Source organism: Drosophila hydei, unplaced genomic scaffold (genome assembly GCF_003285905.1).
Source record: "Drosophila hydei strain 15085-1641.00,03,60 unplaced genomic scaffold, DhydRS2 tig00008114-arrow-pilon, whole genome shotgun sequence".
Taxonomy (NCBI): domain Eukaryota; kingdom Metazoa; phylum Arthropoda; class Insecta; order Diptera; family Drosophilidae; genus Drosophila; species Drosophila hydei.
The window spans coordinates 1,327,097-1,352,410 of record NW_022045827.1 but is presented as its reverse complement, the minus strand read 5'-3'; the positions used below and the strand labels follow the sequence as shown (position 1 = coordinate 1,352,410).

The 25,314-nt window shown below is 45.6% G+C and overlaps 3 protein-coding genes across 4 annotated transcripts; 1 reads left to right on the top strand and 2 right to left on the bottom strand.

The window, feature by feature from the left end:
• LOC111594207 (cytoplasmic dynein 2 heavy chain 1) lies at positions 1 to 25,314 on the top strand. Its single transcript, XM_023307405.2, has 25 exons — positions 1 to 37; positions 210 to 526; positions 1,610 to 1,694; positions 1,756 to 1,885; positions 1,950 to 2,413; positions 2,471 to 2,999; positions 3,503 to 3,926; positions 3,987 to 5,896; positions 5,961 to 6,177; positions 6,236 to 6,481; positions 6,570 to 7,244; positions 7,305 to 7,487; positions 8,804 to 9,738; positions 13,874 to 13,999; positions 14,057 to 14,191; positions 14,893 to 15,811; positions 15,886 to 16,029; positions 16,098 to 16,211; positions 16,283 to 16,385; positions 17,193 to 17,648; positions 17,707 to 19,033; positions 19,859 to 21,171; positions 21,355 to 22,766; positions 23,739 to 24,044; positions 24,890 to 25,314. The coding sequence occupies exons 1-25, from the start codon at positions 1 to 3 to the stop codon at positions 25,166 to 25,168; spliced, it is 12,786 nt and encodes a 4,261-aa protein (XP_023163173.2). The 3' UTR covers positions 25,169 to 25,314.
• Positions 11,439 to 12,501, bottom strand: LOC111594208 (homeobox protein B-H2-like). The gene has a single exon (XM_023307406.2). It carries the CDS (start codon positions 12,426 to 12,428, stop codon positions 11,703 to 11,705), a length of 726 nt encoding a protein of 241 aa, XP_023163174.1. The 5' UTR covers positions 12,429 to 12,501; the 3' UTR covers positions 11,439 to 11,702.
• Positions 12,924 to 24,444, bottom strand: LOC111594209 (putative uncharacterized protein DDB_G0271982). 2 transcript variants are annotated; one of them, XM_023307407.2, is made up of 3 exons: positions 24,237 to 24,444; positions 16,783 to 16,950; positions 12,924 to 13,351 (listed from the first exon to the last, which is right to left on the bottom strand). In XM_023307407.2, the coding sequence occupies exons 1-3, from the start codon at positions 24,252 to 24,254 to the stop codon at positions 13,166 to 13,168; spliced, it is 372 nt and encodes a 123-aa protein (XP_023163175.1). In that variant the 5' UTR covers positions 24,255 to 24,444; the 3' UTR covers positions 12,924 to 13,165. The 2 variants fall into 2 exon arrangements, with proteins under 2 accessions (XP_023163175.1, XP_023163176.1); XM_023307408.2 differs by having other exon boundaries at positions 12,929 to 13,351; positions 16,804 to 16,950; positions 24,237 to 24,443.

The following is a 25,314-nucleotide window of genomic DNA, read 5'->3' as shown; positions in this document are numbered from 1 at the left end:
ATGAGTCACCGCTCAAAATTTATAATAAATACATCGGGTAATAAAGACAAATTTAAAACTAAAAACTAAAAAATAAAAAAACTAGTTCAAGTCAAAGACAAACATTTGAACGGAGCTTTCGAGCTTTCTCGCATAGAAACCCATAAAATTTCCACATTCACATCCAGTTTATATAGTGCATGTATTTTTCTCCTATTTTCCATTGCCAGTTGAGTATTTTGCTGCGCACATTCCAGGCACGGAATTGGATGAACAAACAGCGACTATATTGGAGTTTCTAGAGCAAGAGGAGCACACGGTTATCTCGGCCGTGCATAATAAATCCGATGGCAAAATCAAATTTCAACATCGCATACCCAACGACGAAGTCTGTTTACTTTTCTACAAGGTGCCGCAGGTGGGCCAAGGAGCTGGCAATGGTGGCCAAGTCGAGCCACCGTTGGGCATATTAACACTGGAGGGTGGCCTGGTTAAATCCATTTACAATTCCGTTTCACGTGTCTTTTCGCCACATGCAACGGCACGAGTAAGTTCCACGTGCAGCAACTATCTGATACAGTGAAAGCTCCCAACAATGGACGTCTTTCTTGAAGAGACCGTATATGACGTAGTTAAAATGGCTCTGCCTTTTAATCAGTAGCTAAAAGCTGAGCCTGCAACACCCTGTCTCTCTGCACTTCAGTCTAGTTTCTGTTGAGAAATATTGGTCGAATGTAAGGGCAATGCATGTCCAAGCTATATATTCTAAGAAATTTATCTAAGGGTATATATTCAAACATATATTATATTATAATATATATATTATCGTATGTGTGCTAGGGTGTATATTTGAGTCTATATATTAAGGTATATATATTCTAGGGTATATATTGCAGGGTACATATAGAATATATATTCTATGGTATATATTCTAGAATGTATATTCCAGAGTGTGCTCAGTGGAATATATATTATATCCCATATATTCTAGGGTGTATATTCAAGGGTATACATTCAACGGATATATATTGTATAGGATATATATTGTAGAGTACATATTCGACTATAGGATATAATGTATGCATTCAAGAGTAAACATTTCAGTGTATACATTCTAGACCTTCTGGGGTATATATTATAGAGTATATGTATTCAAGGCTGTATACTCTAGAGCATATAATCTAGAATATGCATATATATATATATATATATATATATATTTCTTCTTTTGTTAACTCATCCATGCAGCTTCTCAGTTTCTACACAATTTATAATTTTAGGTGAATATTTCCACTCTAACACTGCTTTACTGTAACTGATTCGTATTCGTAGTCGGATTCGTAGTCGTATGTAGTTTATACGTTAATTCCCATTGGGCTTAAATTATTTTGCTGTTTGCTCAGATCCTTTACCAGGGAGAAGGCGGTCGGCAGGTTGGTCGATGGGTTGGTCGGTCGTCAGGAATGCTGCAAGCAGCATTTTAATCGCATTTGCACATAATTCAATTCTTTTTGCAATTTCATTTTGTCAATTATATTTGCTTGGCAGCGGATGCAATTTGTTTGTTGTTCAATATATAATCTTATGTATATATAAATTTTTTTATACTATTTCCCACTTTCCTGTGCAGCGCAACGAGTACAGTCCAGAGCTAAGTGGACTGCTGGAGAATTTGCACGTTTCGCTAGGCTCCACATTGGGGTTGCCTCAGAGCGGTGAGCGGGCTGTCTGTCTGTCTGTCAAATAATTTAACTCAGGTGCAAAACACAATTACAGGCATAAGCAGCATCAAGGATGAAATCAAATATTGGAAACAAAAACTGGGTCAAAAGTCCAGTTCGCGCTTAGATCGCGAGACGGCGCAGGTGTTCATTGGAGTGCTTGAAAATATTGAGATGAAAATTAGGTAATTCTTAGAGAATATCTCAGTTGAGTTGATAAATCATTAGAAATATTCAACTCACATTTAGCACCATTGACACTGGCGGCAATTCGAGCAGTCGCATCGAGGAGTTCCTCGACCACGCGCACAATAACTTGGACGAGCTGTGGCGCTTGCCCTACAACTATCCGCAGCAGCGCATGGCAGACCTGCTGGACATCATGGGCAATCGTCTGCTGGAGGCGTGTCTGGTGCAGCTGCTGGCCGAGGATATTTGGAGCCTCAACTCGTATTATGTAAACAATTTGATGAGCCAGTGCATGGACACTGTGGACGCCTGGATGCAGCTGTGCGATTCGTTGACCCGTCTCTTCTGGCCCAACTATGTGAAGCATCCGTGGCTGGGCGAGCCGCATGTGCCGCGACGCGGACAACAGTTCAAGGAGCGCCTCGGCGAAATACGCAACATCAAGCAGCTGTACAAGCAAATCGCCACGCTGCTCAACGACGCCGAGCTGCAGGAGATGTTTCAGGAGCAGGCAGCCTTTGGCGGTAAGCGCAGAGACCCTTCACTTGAATATACCTAAACAGCTGCCATCATCATATCAGATCTGAATATTTTTGACACCTCGCCATCGGGTCAGGCCAAGTGGCACAAGGCGCTGCAGCACTTCGAACAGGTGCTGCAGCCCATAGACGAGCGCATGGCCGCCGCCTTGAAGTCGCAGCTGCATCATCATCTCAGCAATCCGCGTCAGGTCATCTTCATTTTCTCCAAATACGAGATGCTGATCCAAAGGCCTGCTGTACTCGAGCTGCTTAGCATCGAGCGCGAACAGTTTCTGCAGTCGCTGCATTTGCTGCTCCAAGATCTGCGCAAGGCCATGACGGATACAAACATGGAGCCCGATACGGGTCACCTGTCGGTCATATGCAACGAGTGTCGCTGGCTGAAAGTGGTGCAATATCAAATACAGGAGATCGAGAAGGTTAGCCATTTGATCAGTGGCCGCGAGGGCTTCGACAAGGTCAATAAAGCGGTGCAGGAGATCAAGGAAGAGACCGAATCGCTGCTGCGCACAAATTTCGAAATCTGGTCGGGTCAATGCTCAACGGCTGTCAAAAGTGGAGAGCTCAGGTGAATATTGAATAAATTATAGATTATCTTATATTATTATAAATTATAAATTATATATAAATATATTATATATAATTTATTTATAATTTATATAATTATATATTATCGTATATATTATTATAAATTATATATTACTATAAAAATATATTTTTTATAACCTATTTCTAACTTATATAATTATATATTAACTTATTATATTATTATAAAAATATATTATATCATTTATTTATAATTTATTTATTATTATATATTATCTTATAGATTATTATAAAAATATATTATAAATAATTTATTTATGAATTATTTATGATTATATTATTATAAAAATATATTTTATATAATTTATTTATAATTTATATAATTATATATTATCTTATATATTATTACAAATTATATATTAATATAAAAATATATTTTATATCATTTACTTATAATTTATATATTATTATAGATTATTATAAAAATATATATATTTGTAAAAATTCTATATCTGATCGTCCCAGACTGCGCGACGATCAGGCTGTGGTCAAGTTCGAGAAAGAGGGTCGCCAGCTGATGCGCGTCACCTTTAATCCCAAGCTGGTGACCTTCTGCCAGGATGTGCGTGAGTTCGAGAATCTCGGCTATACTGTGCCCCTGGAGCTGCGCGCGGCTGCCACGCACGCCGCCAAGTACATGTGCTACGCGCGTCGCCTGCAACAGATCGCCACGTTCCACAACACGATCGGCGATCGCATGATACCCTGCCAGAGGCCGATCATGCTCAAGAATGCGCTGGAGCTGCAGCGTCTGGTGCAGAGCGAAACCGTCGCCTGGCAGGATGAGTTGTCGGTGCAGCGCTATGTGAACACCTTGCAGGAGGCAGTCTCCAAGCTGTCGGCTGACAACACGCTGCTGGTGGGCTATCATGAGCAGGCCAAGCGCACGGTGAGTAGAGCCTGACTTGACTCCAGATAATTTCCATAAAGTTCATATGAATTCCATCAGGTCATCAAGCTCATGGGCACAGATTTGCTCACACAGAATCAGGTGTGGAAGGATGAGCTGCGCCATTTGCGAGAGCTGGTGGCCACGCTGGAGCGACAGGGCTATACGAATTTGGATGCCTTCAAGCTGCACTGGGATCATCAGCTGTACAAGGTGCTGGAGTATCAATATATACTCGGCTTGCTGGACATGAACAACAAATTGCCCGATATACACATAAAGCTTGTGCTGCGACAGCGTGAGCTCTGCTATAGTCCGCCGGCGGAGGAGATCCGTGAGCTGTTCTTCTCCCAGCTGCGACGCTTCATCGAGCGTCCTTGCAATTTCCGAGGTCTGTCCGAGCACAGCGCCGCCTTGTTTCAGTCCATGGTGACACTGAATCGCCATCACTTTGGGCCGCTTTATGCCCGCGCCGCCGAGCTCTTCGATAAGCTGGAAGATTTCAAGCGCATTTGGCTGCCCTGGATAGCGCTGGGCTGCGTGGATGTGGAGCAGCTGTGCGGCATTCATCTGAATGAAGCCGCCGACTGGGATCGCAATTTTCGAGCATGCAAACAGTTTAGCCAGCAGCTGGCCAAGCTGCAGACCTCGGAGGAGTCAATCGACTGTATTGTGATCAATGTGCTGCCCCTGCGCACCGACATCGAATACCTGAGCAGGCGCTACTGGGAGGCGCTCTCAACGAGCCTGCGCTCCTCCATACTGAACGATGTGAGCGCCGTGCAGGAATTTCTGCAGAACGCGCTGCAATTTCTGCAGAACGTGCCCATGGACGAGGGCAGCATCAGTGAGTCGGGCATGAAGTACGAGAAGATCATGAGCGAGCTGCCGCAGATCAGCAGCACTCTGGAGCTGGTCAGGCAGAAGGATGCCTGTCTCGCTGGCTGGTGCAAGGAGCGTGTCACTGCGCTGGCTGCCATCATGCTGCAGTGGGAGCAGCTGCAGCCGTTGCTCGAGAATCACGCAGTCATACTGCAGCGACAGGTGGACATAATCAAGACGCAGGCGCATACACAGCTCCAGAATCTGCGCAATGAGGCCGACAAGTTTCTGCTGCGCTGGGAGTCCACCATTGCCGAGCTGGAGGCCAATGAGTCGGCCAGCCTGGAGCTCTTCAAGGAGCGTCGCGCCCACTGGCAACAGCTGCAGGCGAAGAAGCAACATCTGCTCGACGAGTGCCATAAATTTAATATGGAATTCCCGGAAGATGCGCTGGCGCCCTTTGCTGCCATCGATGCGCAGCTGGAGCAGCAGTCGCAACAGTGGGAGGTCTACGATACATTTCTGGCTGAATTGCAGCCCATTTTACAGGAGGAGTGGGCCATCTATAGACGCCGGCCCTACGTGCTCAACGAGTTCATTGCACGCTGGGAGGGCTCGGTGCACGCCTCCATCGATCTGCCCTCGAAGCGCATACGACAGCAGGTGGAACGCCTGCAGGCCACGCTGCCCGTTCTCCAACAGCTGCAGTCCGATGCGATCAGCGAGCGCCACTGGGCCCTCATATTCCAGCTGCTGCACAGAAGCAGCGCGAAGCCCTTGCACTCCATACAGCTGCAGGATTTGCTCGACGATATGGACGCATTGCTGGCAGCTGCACCGGAGATTGGCAACATAGTGCGACAGGCAGCATCGGAGCAGATAGTGCGCCAGGCGCTCGTTGAGCTCGATCAGTGGTCGGTTACGGCTCAGCTGAAGCTATGCGAACGCACGGATGCCAATGGACAGACCGTGTGCCTGATCAAGGACTATCAGGAGGTGCTCAACAAGATTGGCGACAATCAATCGCTGCTGCAATCGGCCAAGAACTCGGCTGCCTTCGACAGCTTCTCGGATCAGGCCGGGCTCTGGGAGAGTCGCCTCAACACGCTCGACGTGCTGCTCACTAGCCTGAGTCATTCTCAGAGACGGTTAGTGCAACTAGCTTAGTGCGATCCTAGCTCTAACTATATCTCTTGCACTATCTACATTTAGCTGGGTCTACTTGGAGCCAGTCTTTGGCGCTGGCACCTTGCAGCAGGAGCACGCTCTGTTCAAGCGCATCGACAAGGACTTTCGCTATGTGATGCGCGAAATACAAATGGATCCGCGAGTTACGTCCCTGCTGAAGGTCAATAATATAAACACCATTGTCAATGCGCTGGAAATGCAGCTGGCGCGCTGCCAGCAGAATCTGATGAGCTATATAACGGTAAGAGAGAGAGAGATTATGAACTGATGGGTATTGAGCTGCTTCAACAATTTCACAGGACAAACGCAACTCGTTTCCACGTTTCTATTTCCTGGGCGACGATGATCTGCTGGAGCTGCTGGGTCAGGCGTCTAAGGATGCGGATATTATCAAGCGACACATACGCAAACTCTTTCCGGGCTGTCACAGCCTGGCCATCGAACAGACGCCCAATGGCAGCCACTACAGAATTCTGGCTGTGCACAGTGCCGAGGGCGATGAGCTGCGGCTGAGCCAAGCCGTTGACATGACGGGCGACATTGAGGTGAGTGCATAAGACGGATAAAAAAAAAACAATTTGCAGCAATCGATTAAGCTACTCTTGTTATTGCCTTTTACACCTGTGTCATCAGCGCTGGCTGAACGAGCTCGTTGCCGTCGTACAGGAGACGCTGCGCGCCCAGATCTATGAGTGCTACAATAATACGAGCGGCGCCAGCGATAATCTCAGCGAACAGCTGCTGGGCCAATATGTCAGCCAGGTGCTGGCCACGGCACGTGCTCTCCACTTCACACGGCAGACGGAGAAGGCCATTGGTGGCATGTCGTTGGCCAAGCTGCAGCAGCAGCTCAAAGCAGAAATGTCACACTTGGCGGCCATGAAACAGCGTTCGGTAGGTGGCAGCCTGCGCTGGCTAAAGCTGAGCGCCTTGCTGCTAGATCTGGTGCATTATGTGGGCGTAGTGGAGCAGCTGCAGCAGCATAATGTGATGAGCCCCAGCGATTGGCATTGGCTGAGTCAGCTGCGATATTACATGGGCGGCGGCAGCAACAAGGCGGCCGATGCCCGCCAGGTGTGGGTGCGCATGGTTTATGCTGAATTTGAATACGCATACGAATTTCTCGGACATGCCAATAAGCTCGTGCACACACGGCTCACACACAAATGCTATCTAATACTCACACAGGCCATGCATATGGGCCTTGGCGGTAATCCGTTCGGTCCGGCGGGCACGGGCAAAACGGAGTGCGTTAAGGCCCTGGGCGGCATGCTGGGACGCCTAGTTCTGGTCTTCAACTGTGATGAGGTGAGGGTCCCAGGCTCGTCGTGTCGATTTGTCATAATATTTCTCTGTGTGTGCTTGCAGAACGTGGACACCGAATCGATGAGCCTAATCCTAACTGGTTTGGCCCGCTGCGGCGCCTGGGGCTGCTTTGATGAGTTCAATAGACTGCAGGAGGCAACTCTATCATCCATATCCATGCTCATACAGCCAATACAGAGTGCCTTGAAGGACAAGGCGGACAGCGTGCAGATTGGCGAGCGTCAGGTGAGAATAATGATAAATGACCGCACGGTTCAATTGCAATCGAGGTTGACTTCAAAGCAACTGAACTGAAGGGTTTCCATTCACTTCGTAAACTAGCAAAGCTTAAAGTTGTTTTATTCAGAAACGATTGAAGAAGTGGGTGAATAAAGAGTGATGTATAGAGAGATGATTGATCATAATAAGGGATAGATGTATGTTAGACCACGATGATGACTGATTTATAAAATAATTGATATAAGAATAGATTGAAAATGAAAATTGGTTGATCAAACTGATTAAAGGATTGAGGAACTAAAGGATAAGGGATGGTCAATTAATAGATTGATGTAGATTGATGAAATAATTGATTATAAATAGGTAATGGATAGATGATTAATTGATGGATTGAATGATGATTGACGATTGATTGATTGATTGATGATTGATGATTGATGATTGATTATTGATTATTGATAATTGATGATTGATGATTGATGATTGATTGAATGATAATTAATGATTGATTGACTGATTGATTGATGATTGATGGTTGATGATTGATGATTTATGATTGAAGATTGATGATTGATGGTTGATGATTGATGATTGATAAGTGATGATTGATGATTGATGGTTGATGATTGATGACGCTCGATTAATTATTGATGGATTGACTGATTGATTGATGATTGATGGTTGATGATTGATGATTTATGATTGAAGATTGATGATTGATGGTTGATGATTGATGATTGATAAGTGATGATTGATGATTGATGGTTGATGATTGATGACGCTCGATTAATTATTGATGGATTGAAAATTGATGATTGATGATGGTCGATTGATAATTGATTGATTAATGATTGATGATTAGTATGAATGATTGATGAGTGGTATGAATGATTGATATATATATATATATATATATATATATATATATATATATAAAGTGATGGATGAGTGATAAGTTAGCTGATTGACTGATGCACAGGAATTTAAACTGATGAACAAATTTCTGAGTTTTGATTGACTAGTGCGTAGTGAGAATGTGATTGAATAATTCACAGTAAATTTCCAAATCAATCATGTAAGAATTCTTGTTGATTGGCGGATTGACAGACTGATGCTCTTAGTGACTGATGGAAAAACGAATATGATTGACGAATAGATTTGTATGCTAGACAGATTAACTTTCAGAGATAGGATTATAAGAGAAGTATAAATAACTGGATTAATTAAAGCTTTAAAGCAAAAAATATTTATAGATTTATTAGCTACTCTTTATAAAGTTAGTTGCCTGATTTAGCTCAAACTTATTTGGAAACCCACAACAGGTGCAGCTCAACCAGCACTGTGGTATTTTTGTGACCTTGAATCCGGCGGGCGGGGAGTACGGCGGCAGGCAGAAGCTGCCTGGCAACATTCAGGCGCTATTTCGACCGATTGTTATGCAGCAGCCGGAGCCGGGCGAAATTGCACGCGTTATGCTATTCGTGGAGGGCTTTGCGGCTGCTGCGGATATTGCGGCGAGAATTGTGGAGCTCTTCGATCTATGCGGTAAAATGCTGTCAGCCCAGCGGCACTACGACTGGGGACTGCGCGAACTGAAAACCGTGCTGCTCGTCTGCGGCGAGGGACTGCGCGCGCAATTAGCGGGAATGTCAGCAGCGACCCTTAATGAGCATTCCAATGCCAGTCACAGCCCGACGGAAATTGGTAATGATGAAATGCGCATTGTTGTCCATTGTCTGCGCTCATCAACCATGTCCAAGCTGGCGCAACAGGACGTTGAACGCTTTGAAATGTTGCTGTTAAATGTGTTTCCCGAAATTGGCGCCTCGGAGGCGCCGTTGACACCGCTGCGCCAGGCACTGACCGCAGCCTTTGGCCCACTTGGCCTCGGCGCGAACGACAAGCAAATCGAAAAGGCACTGCAATTGCACGAACAGCTGCAGAAACGCATGGGCGTCGTGCTCGTCGGTCCACCTGGCTGTGGCAAATCGAGCATTCTATCACTGCTCCGACAGGCACTGACCACAACAACAGGCACACAGCTGCGCGTCCATACCATCAGCCCCAAGTCGATGAGTCGCGTGCAGCTGCTGGGTCGCCTGGACACCGACACGCGCCAGTGGCTAGACGGCGTTCTCACCCACACAGCGGTGCTGGTCAATCAGGAGCCCTCGCATGTTCACTCCTGGATTGTGTGCGATGGCAGCATTGACCCCGAGTGGATAGAGGCGCTCAACTCGGTGCTGGATGATAATAAGTGAGTATTAATTGCAAATATCTAAAGAATGTAGTGGTATATGGCTTATATTATATTATATTAACTAACTTGGCCTGAAGTAAATATTTTAATTGGAACTCTACTCAGTTTTCCATGATCTTCTAGGCAGCATAACATACTCTGTTATTAGTAATACTTTTTTCTTTTCTAAAATACACAAATGTTTTTTCACAGTTTTTTTGCCACAACTTAAAACATTTTTAAAAAATTTTAAAATTATAAAAATTAGCCTGAAACATTGAGATTTAAAATGAGCAAAGTTTCACTCATTTTTCGTTGCTATAATTCAACTACTTTAGACGCTTTTTATACCATATATCTTAACAGCCTGTCTAAATAATTCTACTTGTCCCTCTAAAATTAATTCTATTTTTTCGGTATCAACAAAATTTGAATTTTCCCATTTTTTACTACGTTTTCAAGTTTTTTTAATACCAAAATATAGGTATAGTTATTTTTAATATATTGAACTTATTTCCTATTATGAAGCCAAAAGTTAATTGTTTAAAAAAACTTTAATAAGATTTTAAAGCTGCTCAAAAATATTGTTTTTAAATTTATAAAAGCAATATGCGATATAAGCTAAAATTATAAAAAAAATATGTTTCCACTCATCTCTCTATAATAAGTAATATACACATAAAATGTATGCTTTAGGCATTTTTCAAAATAACTCTTCAGCAACTATCTTGGCCCTTCAAAAAATAATTACTACTTCCCTGCTTAGCCAAGTTTATTAACATTTGTTCACCTTTCACTCTAGTTCCACTTTTCGAATATATATAAAAAACAAATGAAGTTTCATTATCATTTTTTAGCAACAGCTTTTGCTAATATATTTTGCTCATACTTGCGCATAAATTCGTATTAATTATTTGCGGCTTGCCATATATATAATATAATATATGCATACATATATATATATATATTTCAATATATATATATCGTATGGAATATACAATTTGTTAAACGTACATATCAATTATCATATATATATATATATATCGTATCGTATCTTAATGTTGCAAGTATTGTATTGTACGGATGGGCAAATGCATCCCCTATCACTTAGCTACCGAAACAAACAAAAGCGACTTAAAACATAGAAATGCTCAAAACTATGACATAAAATGAGGGAAGCCCACTAAAACAATAACGTAACGTAACGTAACGTACTAAACGTAATACACAACGTAACGGCATTTTACAAATGACGTCAAAGAGTCTCTCTTCGTTTTGACATTGCACTCGAGTGCGAGCCTGAGCGGCAGAGCGTTGTAATTGTTTTGGAACTAGTATTCGGTTCATTTGAACTGGTTCTTTAAAGTAGCTGCCGATCGTAAAGTAAACATTTTAGATATCTGAGTCAGGTATAAATGTTGGAATATTATTTGGAACTAGTTCTCTTAAATGGTTGAAGCTAAAGTTTTTTTAAACAAAAAATTCTGATCGGTTATTTTTTGAATATTTTGGCATATCACCAAGAAACTAAGAACTAGTTCTTTTGAATTTGTTTCGTAAATTGGCGTTAGTTAAAATTTCCTTAACAAATTAAATTCGATAAAAATATAAACAAGCGAGTATAGAACAAAACAAAATCAAACAAAAAATTCCCATTTAACTTATCTAAACTTCGTTAATTTCAGATCTCTATGAACTATGTATACCAGTTATCCCTAGTTAGTTTTAAGCAATTTCAAATGAGATTTAAGTGCACGTAATACGAAATTTTGCGAAATTTTCTATTTAAAGCTCATAGATCGAATTGCGCCAAAAAACTAGTTCATATACTATGACAACTTATGAGTACACTCTGCCGCTCTGCCGCACTCAGACAATCTCTCTCTCTCTCTCTCTTTACAAAATAAACATGAACTTGAACTTTGAAATGCGTATGTGGCTAGTTGAGCTTATGAACTAAAGGCGAGTGCGTTAATCTCTTATTATTGCGCATGCTGCTGCAACTGTTGCTGTTGCTGTTGCTGCGGAGGCGGCGGCGGTGGTGGCTGTGGCTGTTGCTGGTGCGTCGTCGATGACGATGGCGGCGGCGGCGGTGGCAGCGCCACTGTGGGCGGTGGCGGCAACGGCGCTGCTCGCATATGCTGCATATGCGCCTGTGGCGCCATGTGCTGAAACATGTTGCAGTGCTGCTGCTGTTGCTGCTGCAAGTGATGCTGCTGCTGCTGCTGTTGCTGGTGTGCATTGAAGTGGTGCTGCTGCTGCTGCGCGGGATTGACATCGGGTGGCGTTTGCAATATAATCTCTGGCTCCAGATTGAGCGCCATATCAGGATCATCCGGCTGCTGGGGGCCGCCGCGCAACGAGGCAAGCGCTGCCGCCTGGGCAGCAGCCACTGCCGAGGCAGAGCTCGTCGCAGCGGCGGCAGCAGCCGCAGCACTTAAGCTACTCACATCCTGGCAGCCGTACTCCTGCTTGATGCCATTCGGTGGCGCTGGGTACAGCGAGGCGCCCAGATTCTGGTGCAGTATGGGATGGCAGAGCTGGGGCATCAGCGTTACGCCGGCAATGGGCAGGGCGGGATGCCCAAAACTGGGCGGCGGGTACAGTTGCTGCAACTTGTTCAGCTGCTGCAGATGCGTGGGCGTGGCATGACCAGCTGGCGCCGTCAATTGCGTCAGACCAGACGTCGCGCTTGGCACATGGGACATATTGCGGCGGCGCTGCTGCTGCTGTTGCTGCTGCTGGTGCGCCGCTGCTGCAGCTGCTGCCGCTGCCGCTAGCTGATGCTGTTGCTGCTGCTGTTGGTGGTGTGTGGATGGCTGCTGCTGTTGCTGCTGATGCTGTTGCTGCTGCTGCTGCTGCTGCTGCTGCTGCTGTTGTTGTTGCTGTGTCTGAGGCGTCGATATGATCACCTCAGGTTCAACAGGCACTGGCGGTATAATGGCCGCAAATTCGGGCGGTAATTGCGTGGGATCAGTCACCAGGAGACCCTTTTTACGCTCCTTGCGTATCTTATCACGTAGCTTCTCCAGCTGCCGGAACGCCTCATTGGCGCGTCGCGCCTTCTTCCTATCACGATCGCGCTCCTGCTCCAGCCTGCGATACTCGGGATTCATGCGTTTGATGCGCTTCCGTTCGCGATCTCTTTCGCGCTGTATCATTTTCTGGCGCAGCTCCTCCTCGGGCGTCAGCTGAAAGTTAAATAGAAACAGGGGAAAACTTATTAAAGCACAATGTGGCTGGCTCAAGCAACTGGGGGCGATTGTAATCTGTATTGAAGGTCGGCAGTCGTCTGGTATCTAATGATAAATCCAACTATGTCCCAGCCCAGCCCAGCCCGGCTCAATCCAACTACTTAAAGCTAACTTCCTGTCGACGTCTGCGTCTGCGTGTGAGTGTGTCTGTGCGTGTGCGTATGTTGTGTGTCTGTGTGTGTGTGTGTGTGTTATATATAATTTAGAAATATATATTGGAAAAATGCTACGTTAGCACGTCGTGCCTTCTTGCGAAATCTATCGCGCTCGCGCTCCATACGCCGATATTCGGGATTCAGGCGCTTGATGCGCTTTCGCTCTCGATCTCGCTCGCGCATGATGAACTTGTGACGCGCCTCCTCCTCGGGTGTCATCAGCTGCAATATAGAGATGGGAAGCGATGGAAGAAGAGTATCAAATACCAGAACTAAAGTAGCTCAATGGGAAGAGTTCAATAGAACAGAATTTTGTTTGGGTTTAGAATTTGTGCAGCTGAGCATGTATATGTCTAATGCTAATCAGTAGAGAATTTTCTTTACAGAAAACTAAAATAAAACAATTTAAAATAAAACAAAATTATTTTAATTGATTTTACGCTCTTTCATCTGCTTGCGAGCGAGAATTCTTAGACGAGAATTTGCATTAACAGCGCCAACTTAACATTTCTAATTAACAGACATTCTTGGCTGAGCAGTGATAAAAAAATTAAATGTTAAGCAAATGTGGCGCTCTCTTTGCTTTTATTAACAGCATCTGTTAGGCGTCTGTGTGATTTCTTTGAACAGCCATTAGACATATACATGTCAAAAGCAGGGTATTTCAGAACTGTTTCTGTTAGTGTTTTGTGTGTACTTTAATATTTGTTCCTTTAACCAATCATATCTTGAAACATTTCGCAGACTCTTAACGCTGCCCTCTGGCTGGCGCATACAGTTCGGCAACAATGTGAACTTTATATTTGAGACTGACGACGTGCGTCATGCCTCGCCGGCAACCATATCACGCATGGGCATTGTGAACATGAGGTAAGTAACTTGGGAGAGTATCAACAGTCGATGCTAACTGAATATTGCTTTAAACAGCTACGATTATTATCCCTTGACTGAAGTGCTCAAGTATGAGCTGGGAAAGGAGCCTTTTGGCGATCTACTGCAAAGCTACATCGATGAAAATTTCAGGACAGCTTACGACTGGCTGCAAACTGAGCAATTGTTGGGGTAAGCAAAAGCTAACAATAAGATATAAAGCTTAACTATATTACTATATATAACTGAGAACTGACAAAAGATGAGGTTGGTCTGAAAAATATCGATCTTGAGTTAATATAATTATTTTAAAGTGAAATTGTCAAATTACATTAATAGCTGATACAGTAATTCGGAATTTTATATCTTTCATTTTGTGGGTCTCTTTCAAGGGAATGCCTTAATTGCCTCACATATCTTATCATACTTGGACATATATTAAAAATTTTTAAAAATTTGATATCGAATCTAATCCTAATCAATATTTAGAAGATCAAATACAGTCAATATAATATGTGTAGCTATTAACTTAAATAACTCATTACTCGATTGATTAGAGAACTAAACAAGTTAGAGAAATATGATATCATAAGACAAACAAATTTTAAGAATAATAGAGAATTCTATGAGTTATATCATTTCAGAAATACAAATACAATAGTTTCTTCAAAATATAAACTAGACATAAAAAAAAATATGAACTAAAACATTTTAAAGCCTTTATGACTGCTTTACCTAATGATCTAGCTAAACTGAAAATATATTAAATAATAAATCAGACAACGCTGCGCCACTATAAAATGAGCTCTATCACTAAATATCTAACCGGCAGTAAAACCTTTCTAATTATATCAATTTTGCGTGCATTCTTAAACACATAATTCCCCATTTAGTCAGATGCCCGGCATAAGTCGTGCTAGTCTGTTGCGCTCCCTTCTGCTGCAGCTGCACAACTGCCAGACGATCGAGGAGTATGGTGCAGCCACATTACGTACAATGCTCGGCTACATTCCCAGCGAGCGACAGCGAGAGTTTGCGCAGCTGGTGCTGCAGCGTGCGAATCTGTATGTGGCACAGCCCAATCATGCCGAGCTGAGCTACTATGAGCCGCAGCGCAAGACACTCGAACAGTATGTGGCAGGAGTTATTGAGACGCCCGAGCATGACAGTCAGCTAATAGTTACAGCCTATGTCAAATCATATTTGTACACAATCAATTCGCTGCTGGAGCTGCCGGCTGGCCGTGTGACGCCTTTCATATTGGTCGGTCCCAGTGGGGCGGGCAAGACGCTGCTGCTGGAGCAGGCGCTGCTGGAGTGCTCGGGCTATCAGCTGGCCAGCATCAATTGCTCCACACAGCTGACGGCTGGCTATGTACTGCACACGTTGCGCACGCACTGCGTCACGGTGAGCGGTGTGCGTGGGCGTGAATATAAGCCGAAGCAGTCGAGGCTGGTGCTGTTCATGAAGAATTTGGATTTGTGCCAACTGGATGCCTGGGGCGCCTGCGAGATTGTTGAGCTGCTGCTGCAGCTGGTGCAGCGCGGCGGCTTCTATGCGGAAAATCTGGAATGGATTAGCGTCAGTGGGCTGCAAATTTGTGCGTCCATTAGTGGCAATTTGTCAAAAATTTCACCCCGCTACTTGGCCATCAATCAATATGTGCGCGTGGCCCGGCCCAGCGCTGCCGATATGCTAGCCATCGTCCAGTGCCGCCTCGAGCCGTTGCTCCATACGCATTTCAAACCAATGCCTGGCAGTTCCATCAATTTGCAGCATGTCAGCGAGTGCCTAATGGAGTGCTTCGAAAAGGTAAAGTCGACTGCCTGCCATATGCTCTTTGCCTGATTTGCTTAGCTGGTATTTCTCTCTCCCACTCTTTGCAGCTTCAGGCAGCTTTTACTGCGTCCACAAGTCAACAGCAACAGCAGCAGCAGCAGTTGCAGCAGTTGCATTATCAGTTTAGCCCCAAGTGCATTATGAAGCTCTTGGCGGGTCTCGTTTACTATCCGTCAACTGACTTCAATGAGGCAAGTGACTTAGTTTGCTACTAATTGAATTGCCTCACTTTTTGTGCCATTTCTCCGTCCATTTGCAGGCTTTGCATTGCGAGCTGTTGGGCTTGTTTAGGGATCGTTTGGCCAGCGAGGAGCATGTGCAGCAATTTGAATCTATTTTAAAGCAAACTATGCGCAAATACCTAGGCAAGGAGGTCGGTGCAGAGCCTAAATAATTTACTATATCCATATCTTTGTCAATTGCCTTGAAACTTTGTGTTTATAGAAAGTCTACTATGTACCCAAGACGCCCAAGTCAAAAGGACAGCTGCACGGACTGGCTCACGATGAGTGGCTGGAGGAGGTGCAAAGGCAAATTACAATATGCAGTAAGTAGTGTTTAGCGAGGCAGTGTACTAGAGCTCATATATCATGGGAAAGTAATGGCTTTCTTGAAACTTAATTTATCTCAAGGCCTAGACTCGAATATTGAGTGCCTTAGTTCAATAAATTTTCTGTATTTTTTGGCTTTAAGTTAAGTCTACATATATTTTGATCTAAATATCTCTTGCTTAGGTAACCTATGCTCAAATATTTTCCTATTCTTCACTCACATTTTTTGAGTCAAAGGCCTCAATCGTGCAGGCCACAACTAAGCATCGAAGTAAAGCTTTACATTGGTTTCAAGACTATGCATAGAAAGTTAGGTTTGAGTCCTTTGCCGTTTCAAGATATGAGTAGTTAAGAGAGTTTTGAAAAAGAGGGGAAAAAACACAAGAGCAATACAATATGAATCGGGATAACTACACTGGGCCTTGGCGTCTGTTTGCGAAATCGATCCCGCTCTCGTTCCATTTGCCGATACTCGGGATTCATGCGCTTGATGCGCTTTCGCTCCCGATCCCGTTCCCGCATGATGAACTTTTGGCGTGCCTCCTCTTCGGGGGTCATCCACTGCAAGTACATAGAGAACGGGTTGAAAATAATAGAAAAAGCTTCGAAACACAGAAGAATTTAATTAGAGTAGTAAAAGGTAAAAAAAGTAAATAGTTGTTAATGTAGCTGAATGTTAAAGTGATGCTGTTAACTAAGCTGTAGCTGTTAACTCAATGCTAGTTCACTGTTACCTGAGCTTACATATGTTAGACCTATGTTAGCTTTGCAAGTTAGCTAAATCCCTCAATTGTAACTTCTAGATACAGAAAGCTACAGCATCTCATCGCCCATCACAGAGGAGCTGCTGCAGCATACGGCCAAAGTGGCACGAATTCTCTCCAGAAGCGATGCACACTTGCTGATCCTGGCTGAGGCGGGTGATCGCCATCTGGATGCCATCTATGCAGCTGCTACACTGCAGCAGGCCAAGGTCCTGACTCTACAGGGCAACGCCAGCTATGCGCTGTCGGATTTCTACAACGACTTGAAACTGGCCATGCAGACGGCTGCGTTGGAACAGCAGATGAGCTATCTACTCATCGAGCATTGCTGGCTCAGTTATGTGCCCGATATACTAAAGCCCATTGAAGCACTTCTGGAGGGCAGTGAAATACTGGAGCTGTTTGGCGACGACTTGGAGACGGTGGCCAGCACGCTGAAGCAAGCGGCACAGCTGGAGGGCTATCAAGAGTCCCTGGGCGCATACTTTATGAAGCGTGAGTGTGAGTAGAGCGAGGTGGAGGAATCCCAGTTAATAGCTCATGTGTGTTATAGGTGCGCGAGAGCATCTGCACTTGGTACTCGTGCTCGAGCCGAGCAGTCCGCAGCTGGCGGAATACTTCAGCACCTGCCCAGCCTTGCATCGTCAAATGGATATGCTCTACGTGCGTGCAGAGTCACGTGACTCGCTGGCCATGCTGCCCAAACAGTACATCGAGCTGCTCAACGAGGCGACGACTGCGGCAGCGGGGCGTGGCAAGGTGCCCGTTTGCAGTCACTTCGGCGACGTGGCCGAAGAGCTGCCGCCCGAGCAGCCAGCGCATCGCTACTATCAGCTCATCAGCAGCTACTTTCACATGTACAGCAATGCAGCAGCAGAGATTGATCAGCGTATGGGCAAGCTGCAGCTGGGCGTGGACAAGTTGGCTGCTGCGCATGCTCTGGTCGACACACTGAAGTCCAATGCAACGGAGCAGGAGCAGGCGCTGGGCGAGAAGCGCAAGTTGGCCAATGATGCATTGCAGATGATCTCTGCGACGATGCACAATGCGAACGAGCAGAAGTCAAATATGTTGGAGCTGAAGCAGCAGACGCAGCAGAGCAGCGAGCAGCTCAAGCTGCGGCAGCGTGAGATACAGCAGGAGCTGGCGGAGGTGGAGCCGATCTTGGCCGAGGCCAGCAATGCTGTGGGTCAAATCAAGTCCGAGGCACTCTCTGAGATACGTTCGCTGCGCGCACCACCCGAAGCGGTGCGCGACATACTGGAGGGCGTGCTGCGGCTGATGGGCATACGTGACACCTCGTGGAACAGCATGAAAACGTTTCTGGCCAAGCGCGGCGTCAAGGAGGATATACGCTCTCTGGATCCGGCGCACATTAGCCCAGAGAACTGCCAGGCCGTGGAGCGGCTGCTGGCGGCGAAAGGTGACTCCTACGAGTCCAAGAATGCCAAGCGTGCTTCTGCAGCGGCAGCCCCACTCGCTGCCTGGGTGCAGGCCAGCGTGCGTTACTCACGCGTCATTCAGAGCATTAAGCCGCTGGAGCGCGAACAGAATGAGCTGCAGCGCAATCTGAATGCAGCCGAGGATGAGATGCAGCAGCTGGCCAGCGGCCTGGACGATGTGGACAAGCGCGTGCAAAAGTTGTCTGCGAAGTTGCAAACGTACACGCAGGAGGCGGCGGTGCTGGAGCTGAAGCTGCAAGAGGCAGGCGCCACGCTGCAGGCAGCGGAGCTGTTGGTGGGCAAACTTAGCGCTGAGTATGCCACCTGGAGCGAGCAGCTGGCCGAACTGAAGAGAGCTCACAAGACACTGGATAGCAAAACATTGCTGCTGGCATTGGCCATCAATTACTATGCGGGCTGGGGCGTCGAGCAACGCGGGTAAGTTGAACTCTGAGGAGGCCTATTTAATGGACTCAAATTATGCTTCATAAATGGGATTTTAGACAAGCAACAGAAACTGTATTAATTAGTATATATACGTTACATTTGTAGAGTATTTTGCATGGGTAGATTTAGTTTGTAGAGGTGGCTTGAGGAAGCAATTTATTGGCAAGAAAATATGAAGCAAAACTTCATTAAAGATTATGAAACTTTCCTTTAAAAAGAAAACATAAACTGCTGTAGTTAAAGTTGGATAAGGAATTATTTAAAATGAATTTGACTTGCTTAGAAATAGCTTGGATTATGCATTGATAGCTTTATATCTGTGAAGCTTTCTTATGCAAATATTACTGAAGCAGCAGTAGAAGTTTCTTTGATGTAGGAATAATTGTAGTGAGACATGGGAAACGATAATTAATCAGTTAAATATTGAGAGAATAAATGTAGAATATCCCACATCAATTTCATCCTAATAAAAGAATAAGCAAAATTTATAAAATTACAGCAAATTGCAAATTGTGTCTTCCACTGAAAGTCAGTAGAGTAAGGGGAGTATAATGTACTGGGGAGTAAGGCGAGCATAATCTACTGAATACATAAATATTAACACACATTCTCTATGATACTCTCTAATATATACAATAATACTCTAGACTATCTTTTGAGTTCCTATGCTCTCAAAGCAGTGCCAGCAAGCGTCATCCACATTTGAGCCTCTCGTTTTAAAATCGCAATCCAGTTGCTTAGCCACTAAAAAGAGTCAAATATTAATAATGGCATTTATCAGATACAACAACTTAAATGCCCTTGCTGCCTTTACAGCACCATAGTCAAGCGTCTGAGCAAGGAGTTTCAACTGTCCGGAACGGAAGGCTTTGATCTACGTCGCACGCTCGTCACCGAACAGCAGCAAATCATTTGGGAAAGTCAGGGCTTGGCGCGCGATGCGCAGATCATTGAAAGTGCTGCGCTGCTGCGTGAGATGCTGGCGCTGCCCTTTGGCAGTTGCCCAGTGCCGCTGCTGCTGGATCCCACCCAGACGGCGGGGCAATGGCTAAGCGCGCATTTGCGTGCAACGGGCCGAGCCAGCGAGCTGACAAGCCAAGGCAACGAGCGGCTGTGCTATCAACTGGAGCTGGCCGTGCGCTTTGGCAAAACGCTGCTGGTGACGGACTGCGAGCAGCTGCGCCCGCCGCTGCTGGAGCTGCTGCAGCTGCACATCTATGTGCGCTTCAACAAGCGCCAACTGGCAGTGGGCAATAAGTTAGTGGATCTCCATGAGGATTTCCAATTGGTGCTGATCAGCAAATCGCATCGTCTGCAGCAGTTGCCACCGGAGCAGCGAGGGCAAGTGAATCTGCTGCGCTTCACAGTGACAGCCACTGGGCTGGCAGACCAGCTAATGTCCAAGGCAATTGTACTAAAGAATCCGGCGCTGGAGCAGCAGCGCATCGAGCTGCTGCAGCGAGAGGGCGAGCTGCTTAAGCAGCGCATGGCGCTCCAGGACAAGCTACTCGAGCAGCTGTCCAAGGCCGAGGGCGACATTTTGCGCAACGAACCGCTGCTGGCCAGCCTGAACGAGGTGAAGCGCAGCAGCGCGGAAATCGATGCGGCGCTGGAGCAGAGCGGACAGGTTAAGCAAACGCTGCTCTCGCAATTCGGCGCGCTGCGTGAACTCTGCGAGCAGGCAGCCAACTTTTATGCGGGCTTAACGCAGGGCTATGAGCTATCGGCTTTGGTTTACATTGAGCTGTTCCTGGGCGCCTTGCGTACTCAGGATGCACAGCAACAACAGCAGCAGCAACTGTTCGAGCGTCTCGTACGCAGCGTCTATTTGCATCTGGCGCGTGCCACACCACGCGAAAGTCAATTAACATTGGCTTTGTGGGTTTGCCGACAAGCCTTCGGCTCAGCCATTGGCGCCAAGGAGTGGGAGCTGTTTGTCAGCAACTTCATGGGCAGCGCTGATGGCAGCAGTCAGCTAATTGGCGGCCTGCCCGACTGCATGAGCCGCGAGTCGCAATTGAAGCTGGCTCAGCTATTGCAACAGCTGCCGGAGCTAAAAGGACAACTGCAGCTGGACAGGGACTACGTGTGGCGCGGCTTTATCGAACAGCAAACGGACGACATACTGCGTGAGTAAATGTAGCTGATTAGTATATGAATATGGCAATTAAATGATATTACGAGATACCTATTCAAGTCTGCAATAGCTGGGGTATACCCTACTGCCCGAAGGGCCACTCTCTCTCTTTGCTCTCTGTCTGTTGTCTACGCCTCCAGTTCACATCTTTCCATCTATTCTTTTCACCATCCAGCCAACATCAAGTCCCACTTTCAACGCGTGCTGCTGGCCCAAATCTTTCGACCGGATTTGATGCTGGCGCAGCTGCGTTTAGCCAGCAGCCAATTGTTGGGCCTGTCCCCAGAAGCGGCCACACAGCCAACAGTGCTGCAGCTGCTGGAGCAGAGCAGCTGCGATCGTCCCATATTGATGATAAGTCAGCCGGAACTAGATCCAGCAACAGAACTTCGTGGCGTAGCTCTCAAAAAGTGGGGAGCACAAAAGTACGTGGAGCTGGCCATAGGAAGAGGCAGCGAGCAGCGCGCTTTGACGGCCATGCGACAGGCTGCGGGCCAGGGTCAGTGGCTGTGCGTGAAGAATGTGCATCTGGTGCCCGAGTGGTTGAGCCAGATGGAGCGCGAGCTGAGCGAGCTGCATAAGTCTCAGGACTTTCGTCTCTGGCTGCTCTGCGAGTCCACCAAAGGCTTCAGCGACGCGGCCGTCTACAAGTGCCTCAAGGTGCGCTACGAGCAGCCGCGTGGCCTCAAGCAGCAGGTGCAGCGCATGCTGCAGAATTATGCTGGCCTCGAGCCTGAGGCGACAAGCAAGCAGCCTGCCAAGTGCTTGAAGATGCGATTGGTGCTCTTCCTGCTGCAGGCTGTGCTCCAGCAGCGGCGTCAATATATACCCCAGGGCTGGTCCAAGTACTACGAGTTCGGCGAGGCGGACCTGAAGGCGGCACTGGGCGTACTGAGCTGGCTGGATGCACAGTTGAACAGCGGACGCTGCGATTGGACCTTGATGCAGCGTCTCTGCGAGGCGGTGGCCTATGGCGGACGACTGAACAACGAACGGGATGTGGACATACTAAAGACTTATCTAGCTCAGTTCTGCTGTGCGGATGTGCTAAGCAATCGCTGGCAGCCACTGGGCTTGCCGAGCTCCATTCCCACCAGCGCTCAGCTGCAGGATTACTATGCAGCTGTCGAGAGGCTGCCCGATGTGGATGAGCCGCGCATGTATGGACTGGCTAGTCAGGCGCAGCAGCAGCGTGAAATCGAGCAGGCGCGTCTCATCATCAAGGAGTTGCGAGCGCTGCAGTTTGGTGGATCTGCTGCAGGCAGCGAACTGGCCACGCCCAGCTCCAGACAACGACTGCAGCAGCAAATCAAGCCTTTGCTCAGCTTGTGGAGGAAGTTGGCCAATAGTTGCACCATTAGCCAGACGGCCAAGGAAGCGGCAGCTACTAGTGGCACAGCCACGCCCACGCCCACGCCCACGCCCTGGACACTATTTGTGCTCGCCGAACTACAGCTAGGCGCCCAGCTCTATAGAGCTGTGCATCAGCTGCTGTCGCAGCTGCACAATTGGCTGAAGGAGACGAGCAGCGCGGAACAGCCAGCGGATGTGGATGCCAGCACAATGCTGGCGCTGGCCGAGCAGCAGGTGAGTGAAAAGAGGGCGATACTGAGGGGAGAATAAACAGTGCTGCCTTGCCAGGTAGAACGCTGCTGTTGCCATGCATGCCTCTTGCAGGAAATATAGAAAATTAAATGTGAATTAATTTGGTAAGGATACAGTTGGAAAGTGATTTGGTACAGTGAAAACACAGCTTAATGAACAACTAAAATAATAGTTCAGATTGTTTTGTTGTTAGAAATATGTATCTAAAGTAGGCATTAGATTCAGAAGCTAGGCCTTTTAGTATACCTAAAGCAGCTGCTCGCTTACAGAGTTTTTACTGTAGATAGCTTTATATGGAGCATAGGACACAGCTATATTAAAGCTATCATGGAGTTAATAGGTACAAAATTTTGGTGTCGCCTAAAAACATCTAATTAAAATTCAAGAATTCCTAATTTTAAATTTTTTCTCAGCATAAATAAGCTATATATTATATATAAGTAACTGATCAGAATTAATTTCCTATATGAAAACTTTTTTGATTTGTATCAAAACTAAATTTGTTCAATTAAAAAATGGATATTGTTCTGCAGAATTGAGTTTAGATAGATATATAGATATTTATATATGATTATTATATATGTCTCTATAGAACTCTTATATCATAAGCTCTTATAGACATGGGCATATATAACACACATATATTTGACTACTAGGTACACTATATATATATATAGTATTAAATAGCTTTCCTTATATATAATACTGTGAAGATAGATAGATGAAGATATATAACAAAAAGGAAACTTTCATGAAACTGGCTTTATGATATAAGACTTCTATCACACATCTATAGCTAATCTATAAACGATATCTATAGCATAATATAAGATATCCAGTCAGATAGTATAGCTATAAGCAGGACGCATTGAAGCCCTTTTGCTTTTCGCTGGCATAGAGGAGCAACTGATAGAGCTGCTACTTTAATATCATCTTCTCCTCTTTGTCACGCAGGTGCCGCACAGCTGGCAGAAGCTGTGGCCTGGGCCGAGCAGCCGCAGCGCCGTTGACTACCTGCGCGCTCTGATGGTGCGTGCGGAGGCAGCAGAGCAGCGCTTCAAGCAGTCGCTGCAGCTGGAATTTGGCCAGGAGCTGAACCTCAAGCAGGTCTTCAACTGCGAGAATCTGTTGGCTTGCTTCAAGTTGCAGCAGGCGCGCAAGTGTTGTGTATCCACGCAGCGACTCCAATTGCAGTGTGCGAAGGCCAGCGACGGCGGCGGAGCTGGGGATCTTCTTTTGCTTAAGCTGGCGCCGCTTAAGGTGAGTTTTTCTTGTATTCCTTCTTTTTTCATATATATTTAGTTTGCCTGGTGCGTGCTGCTGTCCGTCCGCTCGGCTGTCTCGCCTGCCTGTCTGTCTGTCTGTCAATCAACGCTATCTCTTTTCATTGCTTGGCTGCTGAACTCTTTTGTCTTTTTCTTTCCTTTTTTTGTTTTTTTTTTCTTTGCTTACCTTGCCCATCTTGGCCATAAAGTGAGTCTCCAGCTTGGCGTTTTTTGTTGGTTTATCACTTGTATAGAATCAAATTTAATTTATATTTACAACATTTAGTTTGCATTTACTACAGAGCTTGATTTCTCTGCAGTTTTTCGCTTTTTTTCACGCCGCTTCTTTTTGTTTATTTGATTGACATTCCGGCGCTCTGTTAACTAGGCACCAGGGCTGCACAGCAATACTGTTGTCTGTTATCTAAGCAAGTATTTTATGAGTAGTAATGTTTGTGTGAATGAATTGATAAAAGAAAATTACTCAATTAAAAAGAAATAATAAATAATAAATAAATAATATTCGCTGTATTTAAAATATGCTAAACTGCTTCACCCATTCAAATAACATGTGATTAAGTTATATTACACATTTGCTCCTCCTGTTAATGTACTCAAGTGACTTTAAACAGCGAGGAGCAAGTTTTTGTTTATGCTAAAAATGAACACTGCGTTAAATGAGCACCTGTTCGTTCACTAAGTACTTTCGTTAAGCGCTGCTTTGTTTCGATGCTAATGGTTCGTGCATAGACTAAACCAATTATGGTTATTGTCTAAATAAATATAATATAAATTTTTATCCAATTTCAAATACTCTTTATTTTTATTCAACCCCATTAGCTTGATGGTAACACACAGATACTTAATGGCAGCGAATCGAGTCCATTTTACATCACATACAAAATCAAGGACAACGAAATAACCACCAACGACGATAAGTTCAAGAAAATCGATCGATTCGCCAGCAGCAGGCAGCATACCGAAGAGCGCATTACCCTACCGCTGTACAGCAGCGCTAGCCGGGACAAGCTGATCTGCCATCTAGAACTGGTTGCCACTGGCACCACCGCGGAGCAAGTACTTCTAGCCGGCACAGCTCTCATCGTCGAGGACTACTGAAACGCATTCTGAGAACCAAAAACACCATTCATAATTTTCATCCATTTCTAACTACTGAAACTCGTCCCAGAATACAGAATCTATTATATAAATAATAATGCAAGCTCCAATATACAAATAGAGTGGAAAAAAAAATTTTAAAGTCG

Coding starts and splice junctions, on each gene's coding strand:
- LOC111594207 (XM_023307405.2), top strand. CDS start 1: ATGAGTCACCGCTCAAAATTTATAATAAATACATCGG. Junction 7,488..8,803: donor TGCAGATTGGCGAGCGTCAG/GTGAGAATAATG, acceptor AACCCACAACAG/GTGCAGCTCAACCAGCACTG. Junction 21,172..21,354: donor GCAAACGGACGACATACTGC/GTGAGTAAATGT, acceptor TTCACCATCCAG/CCAACATCAAGTCCCACTTT.
- LOC111594208 (XM_023307406.2), bottom strand. CDS start 12,428: ATGTCCCATGTGCCAAGCGCGACGTCTGGTCTGACGCAATTGACGGCG.
- LOC111594209 (XM_023307407.2), bottom strand. Junction 13,352..16,782: donor TAGTTATCCCGATTCATATT/GTATTGCTCTTG, acceptor TCTATATTGCAG/CTGATGACACCCGAGGAGGA.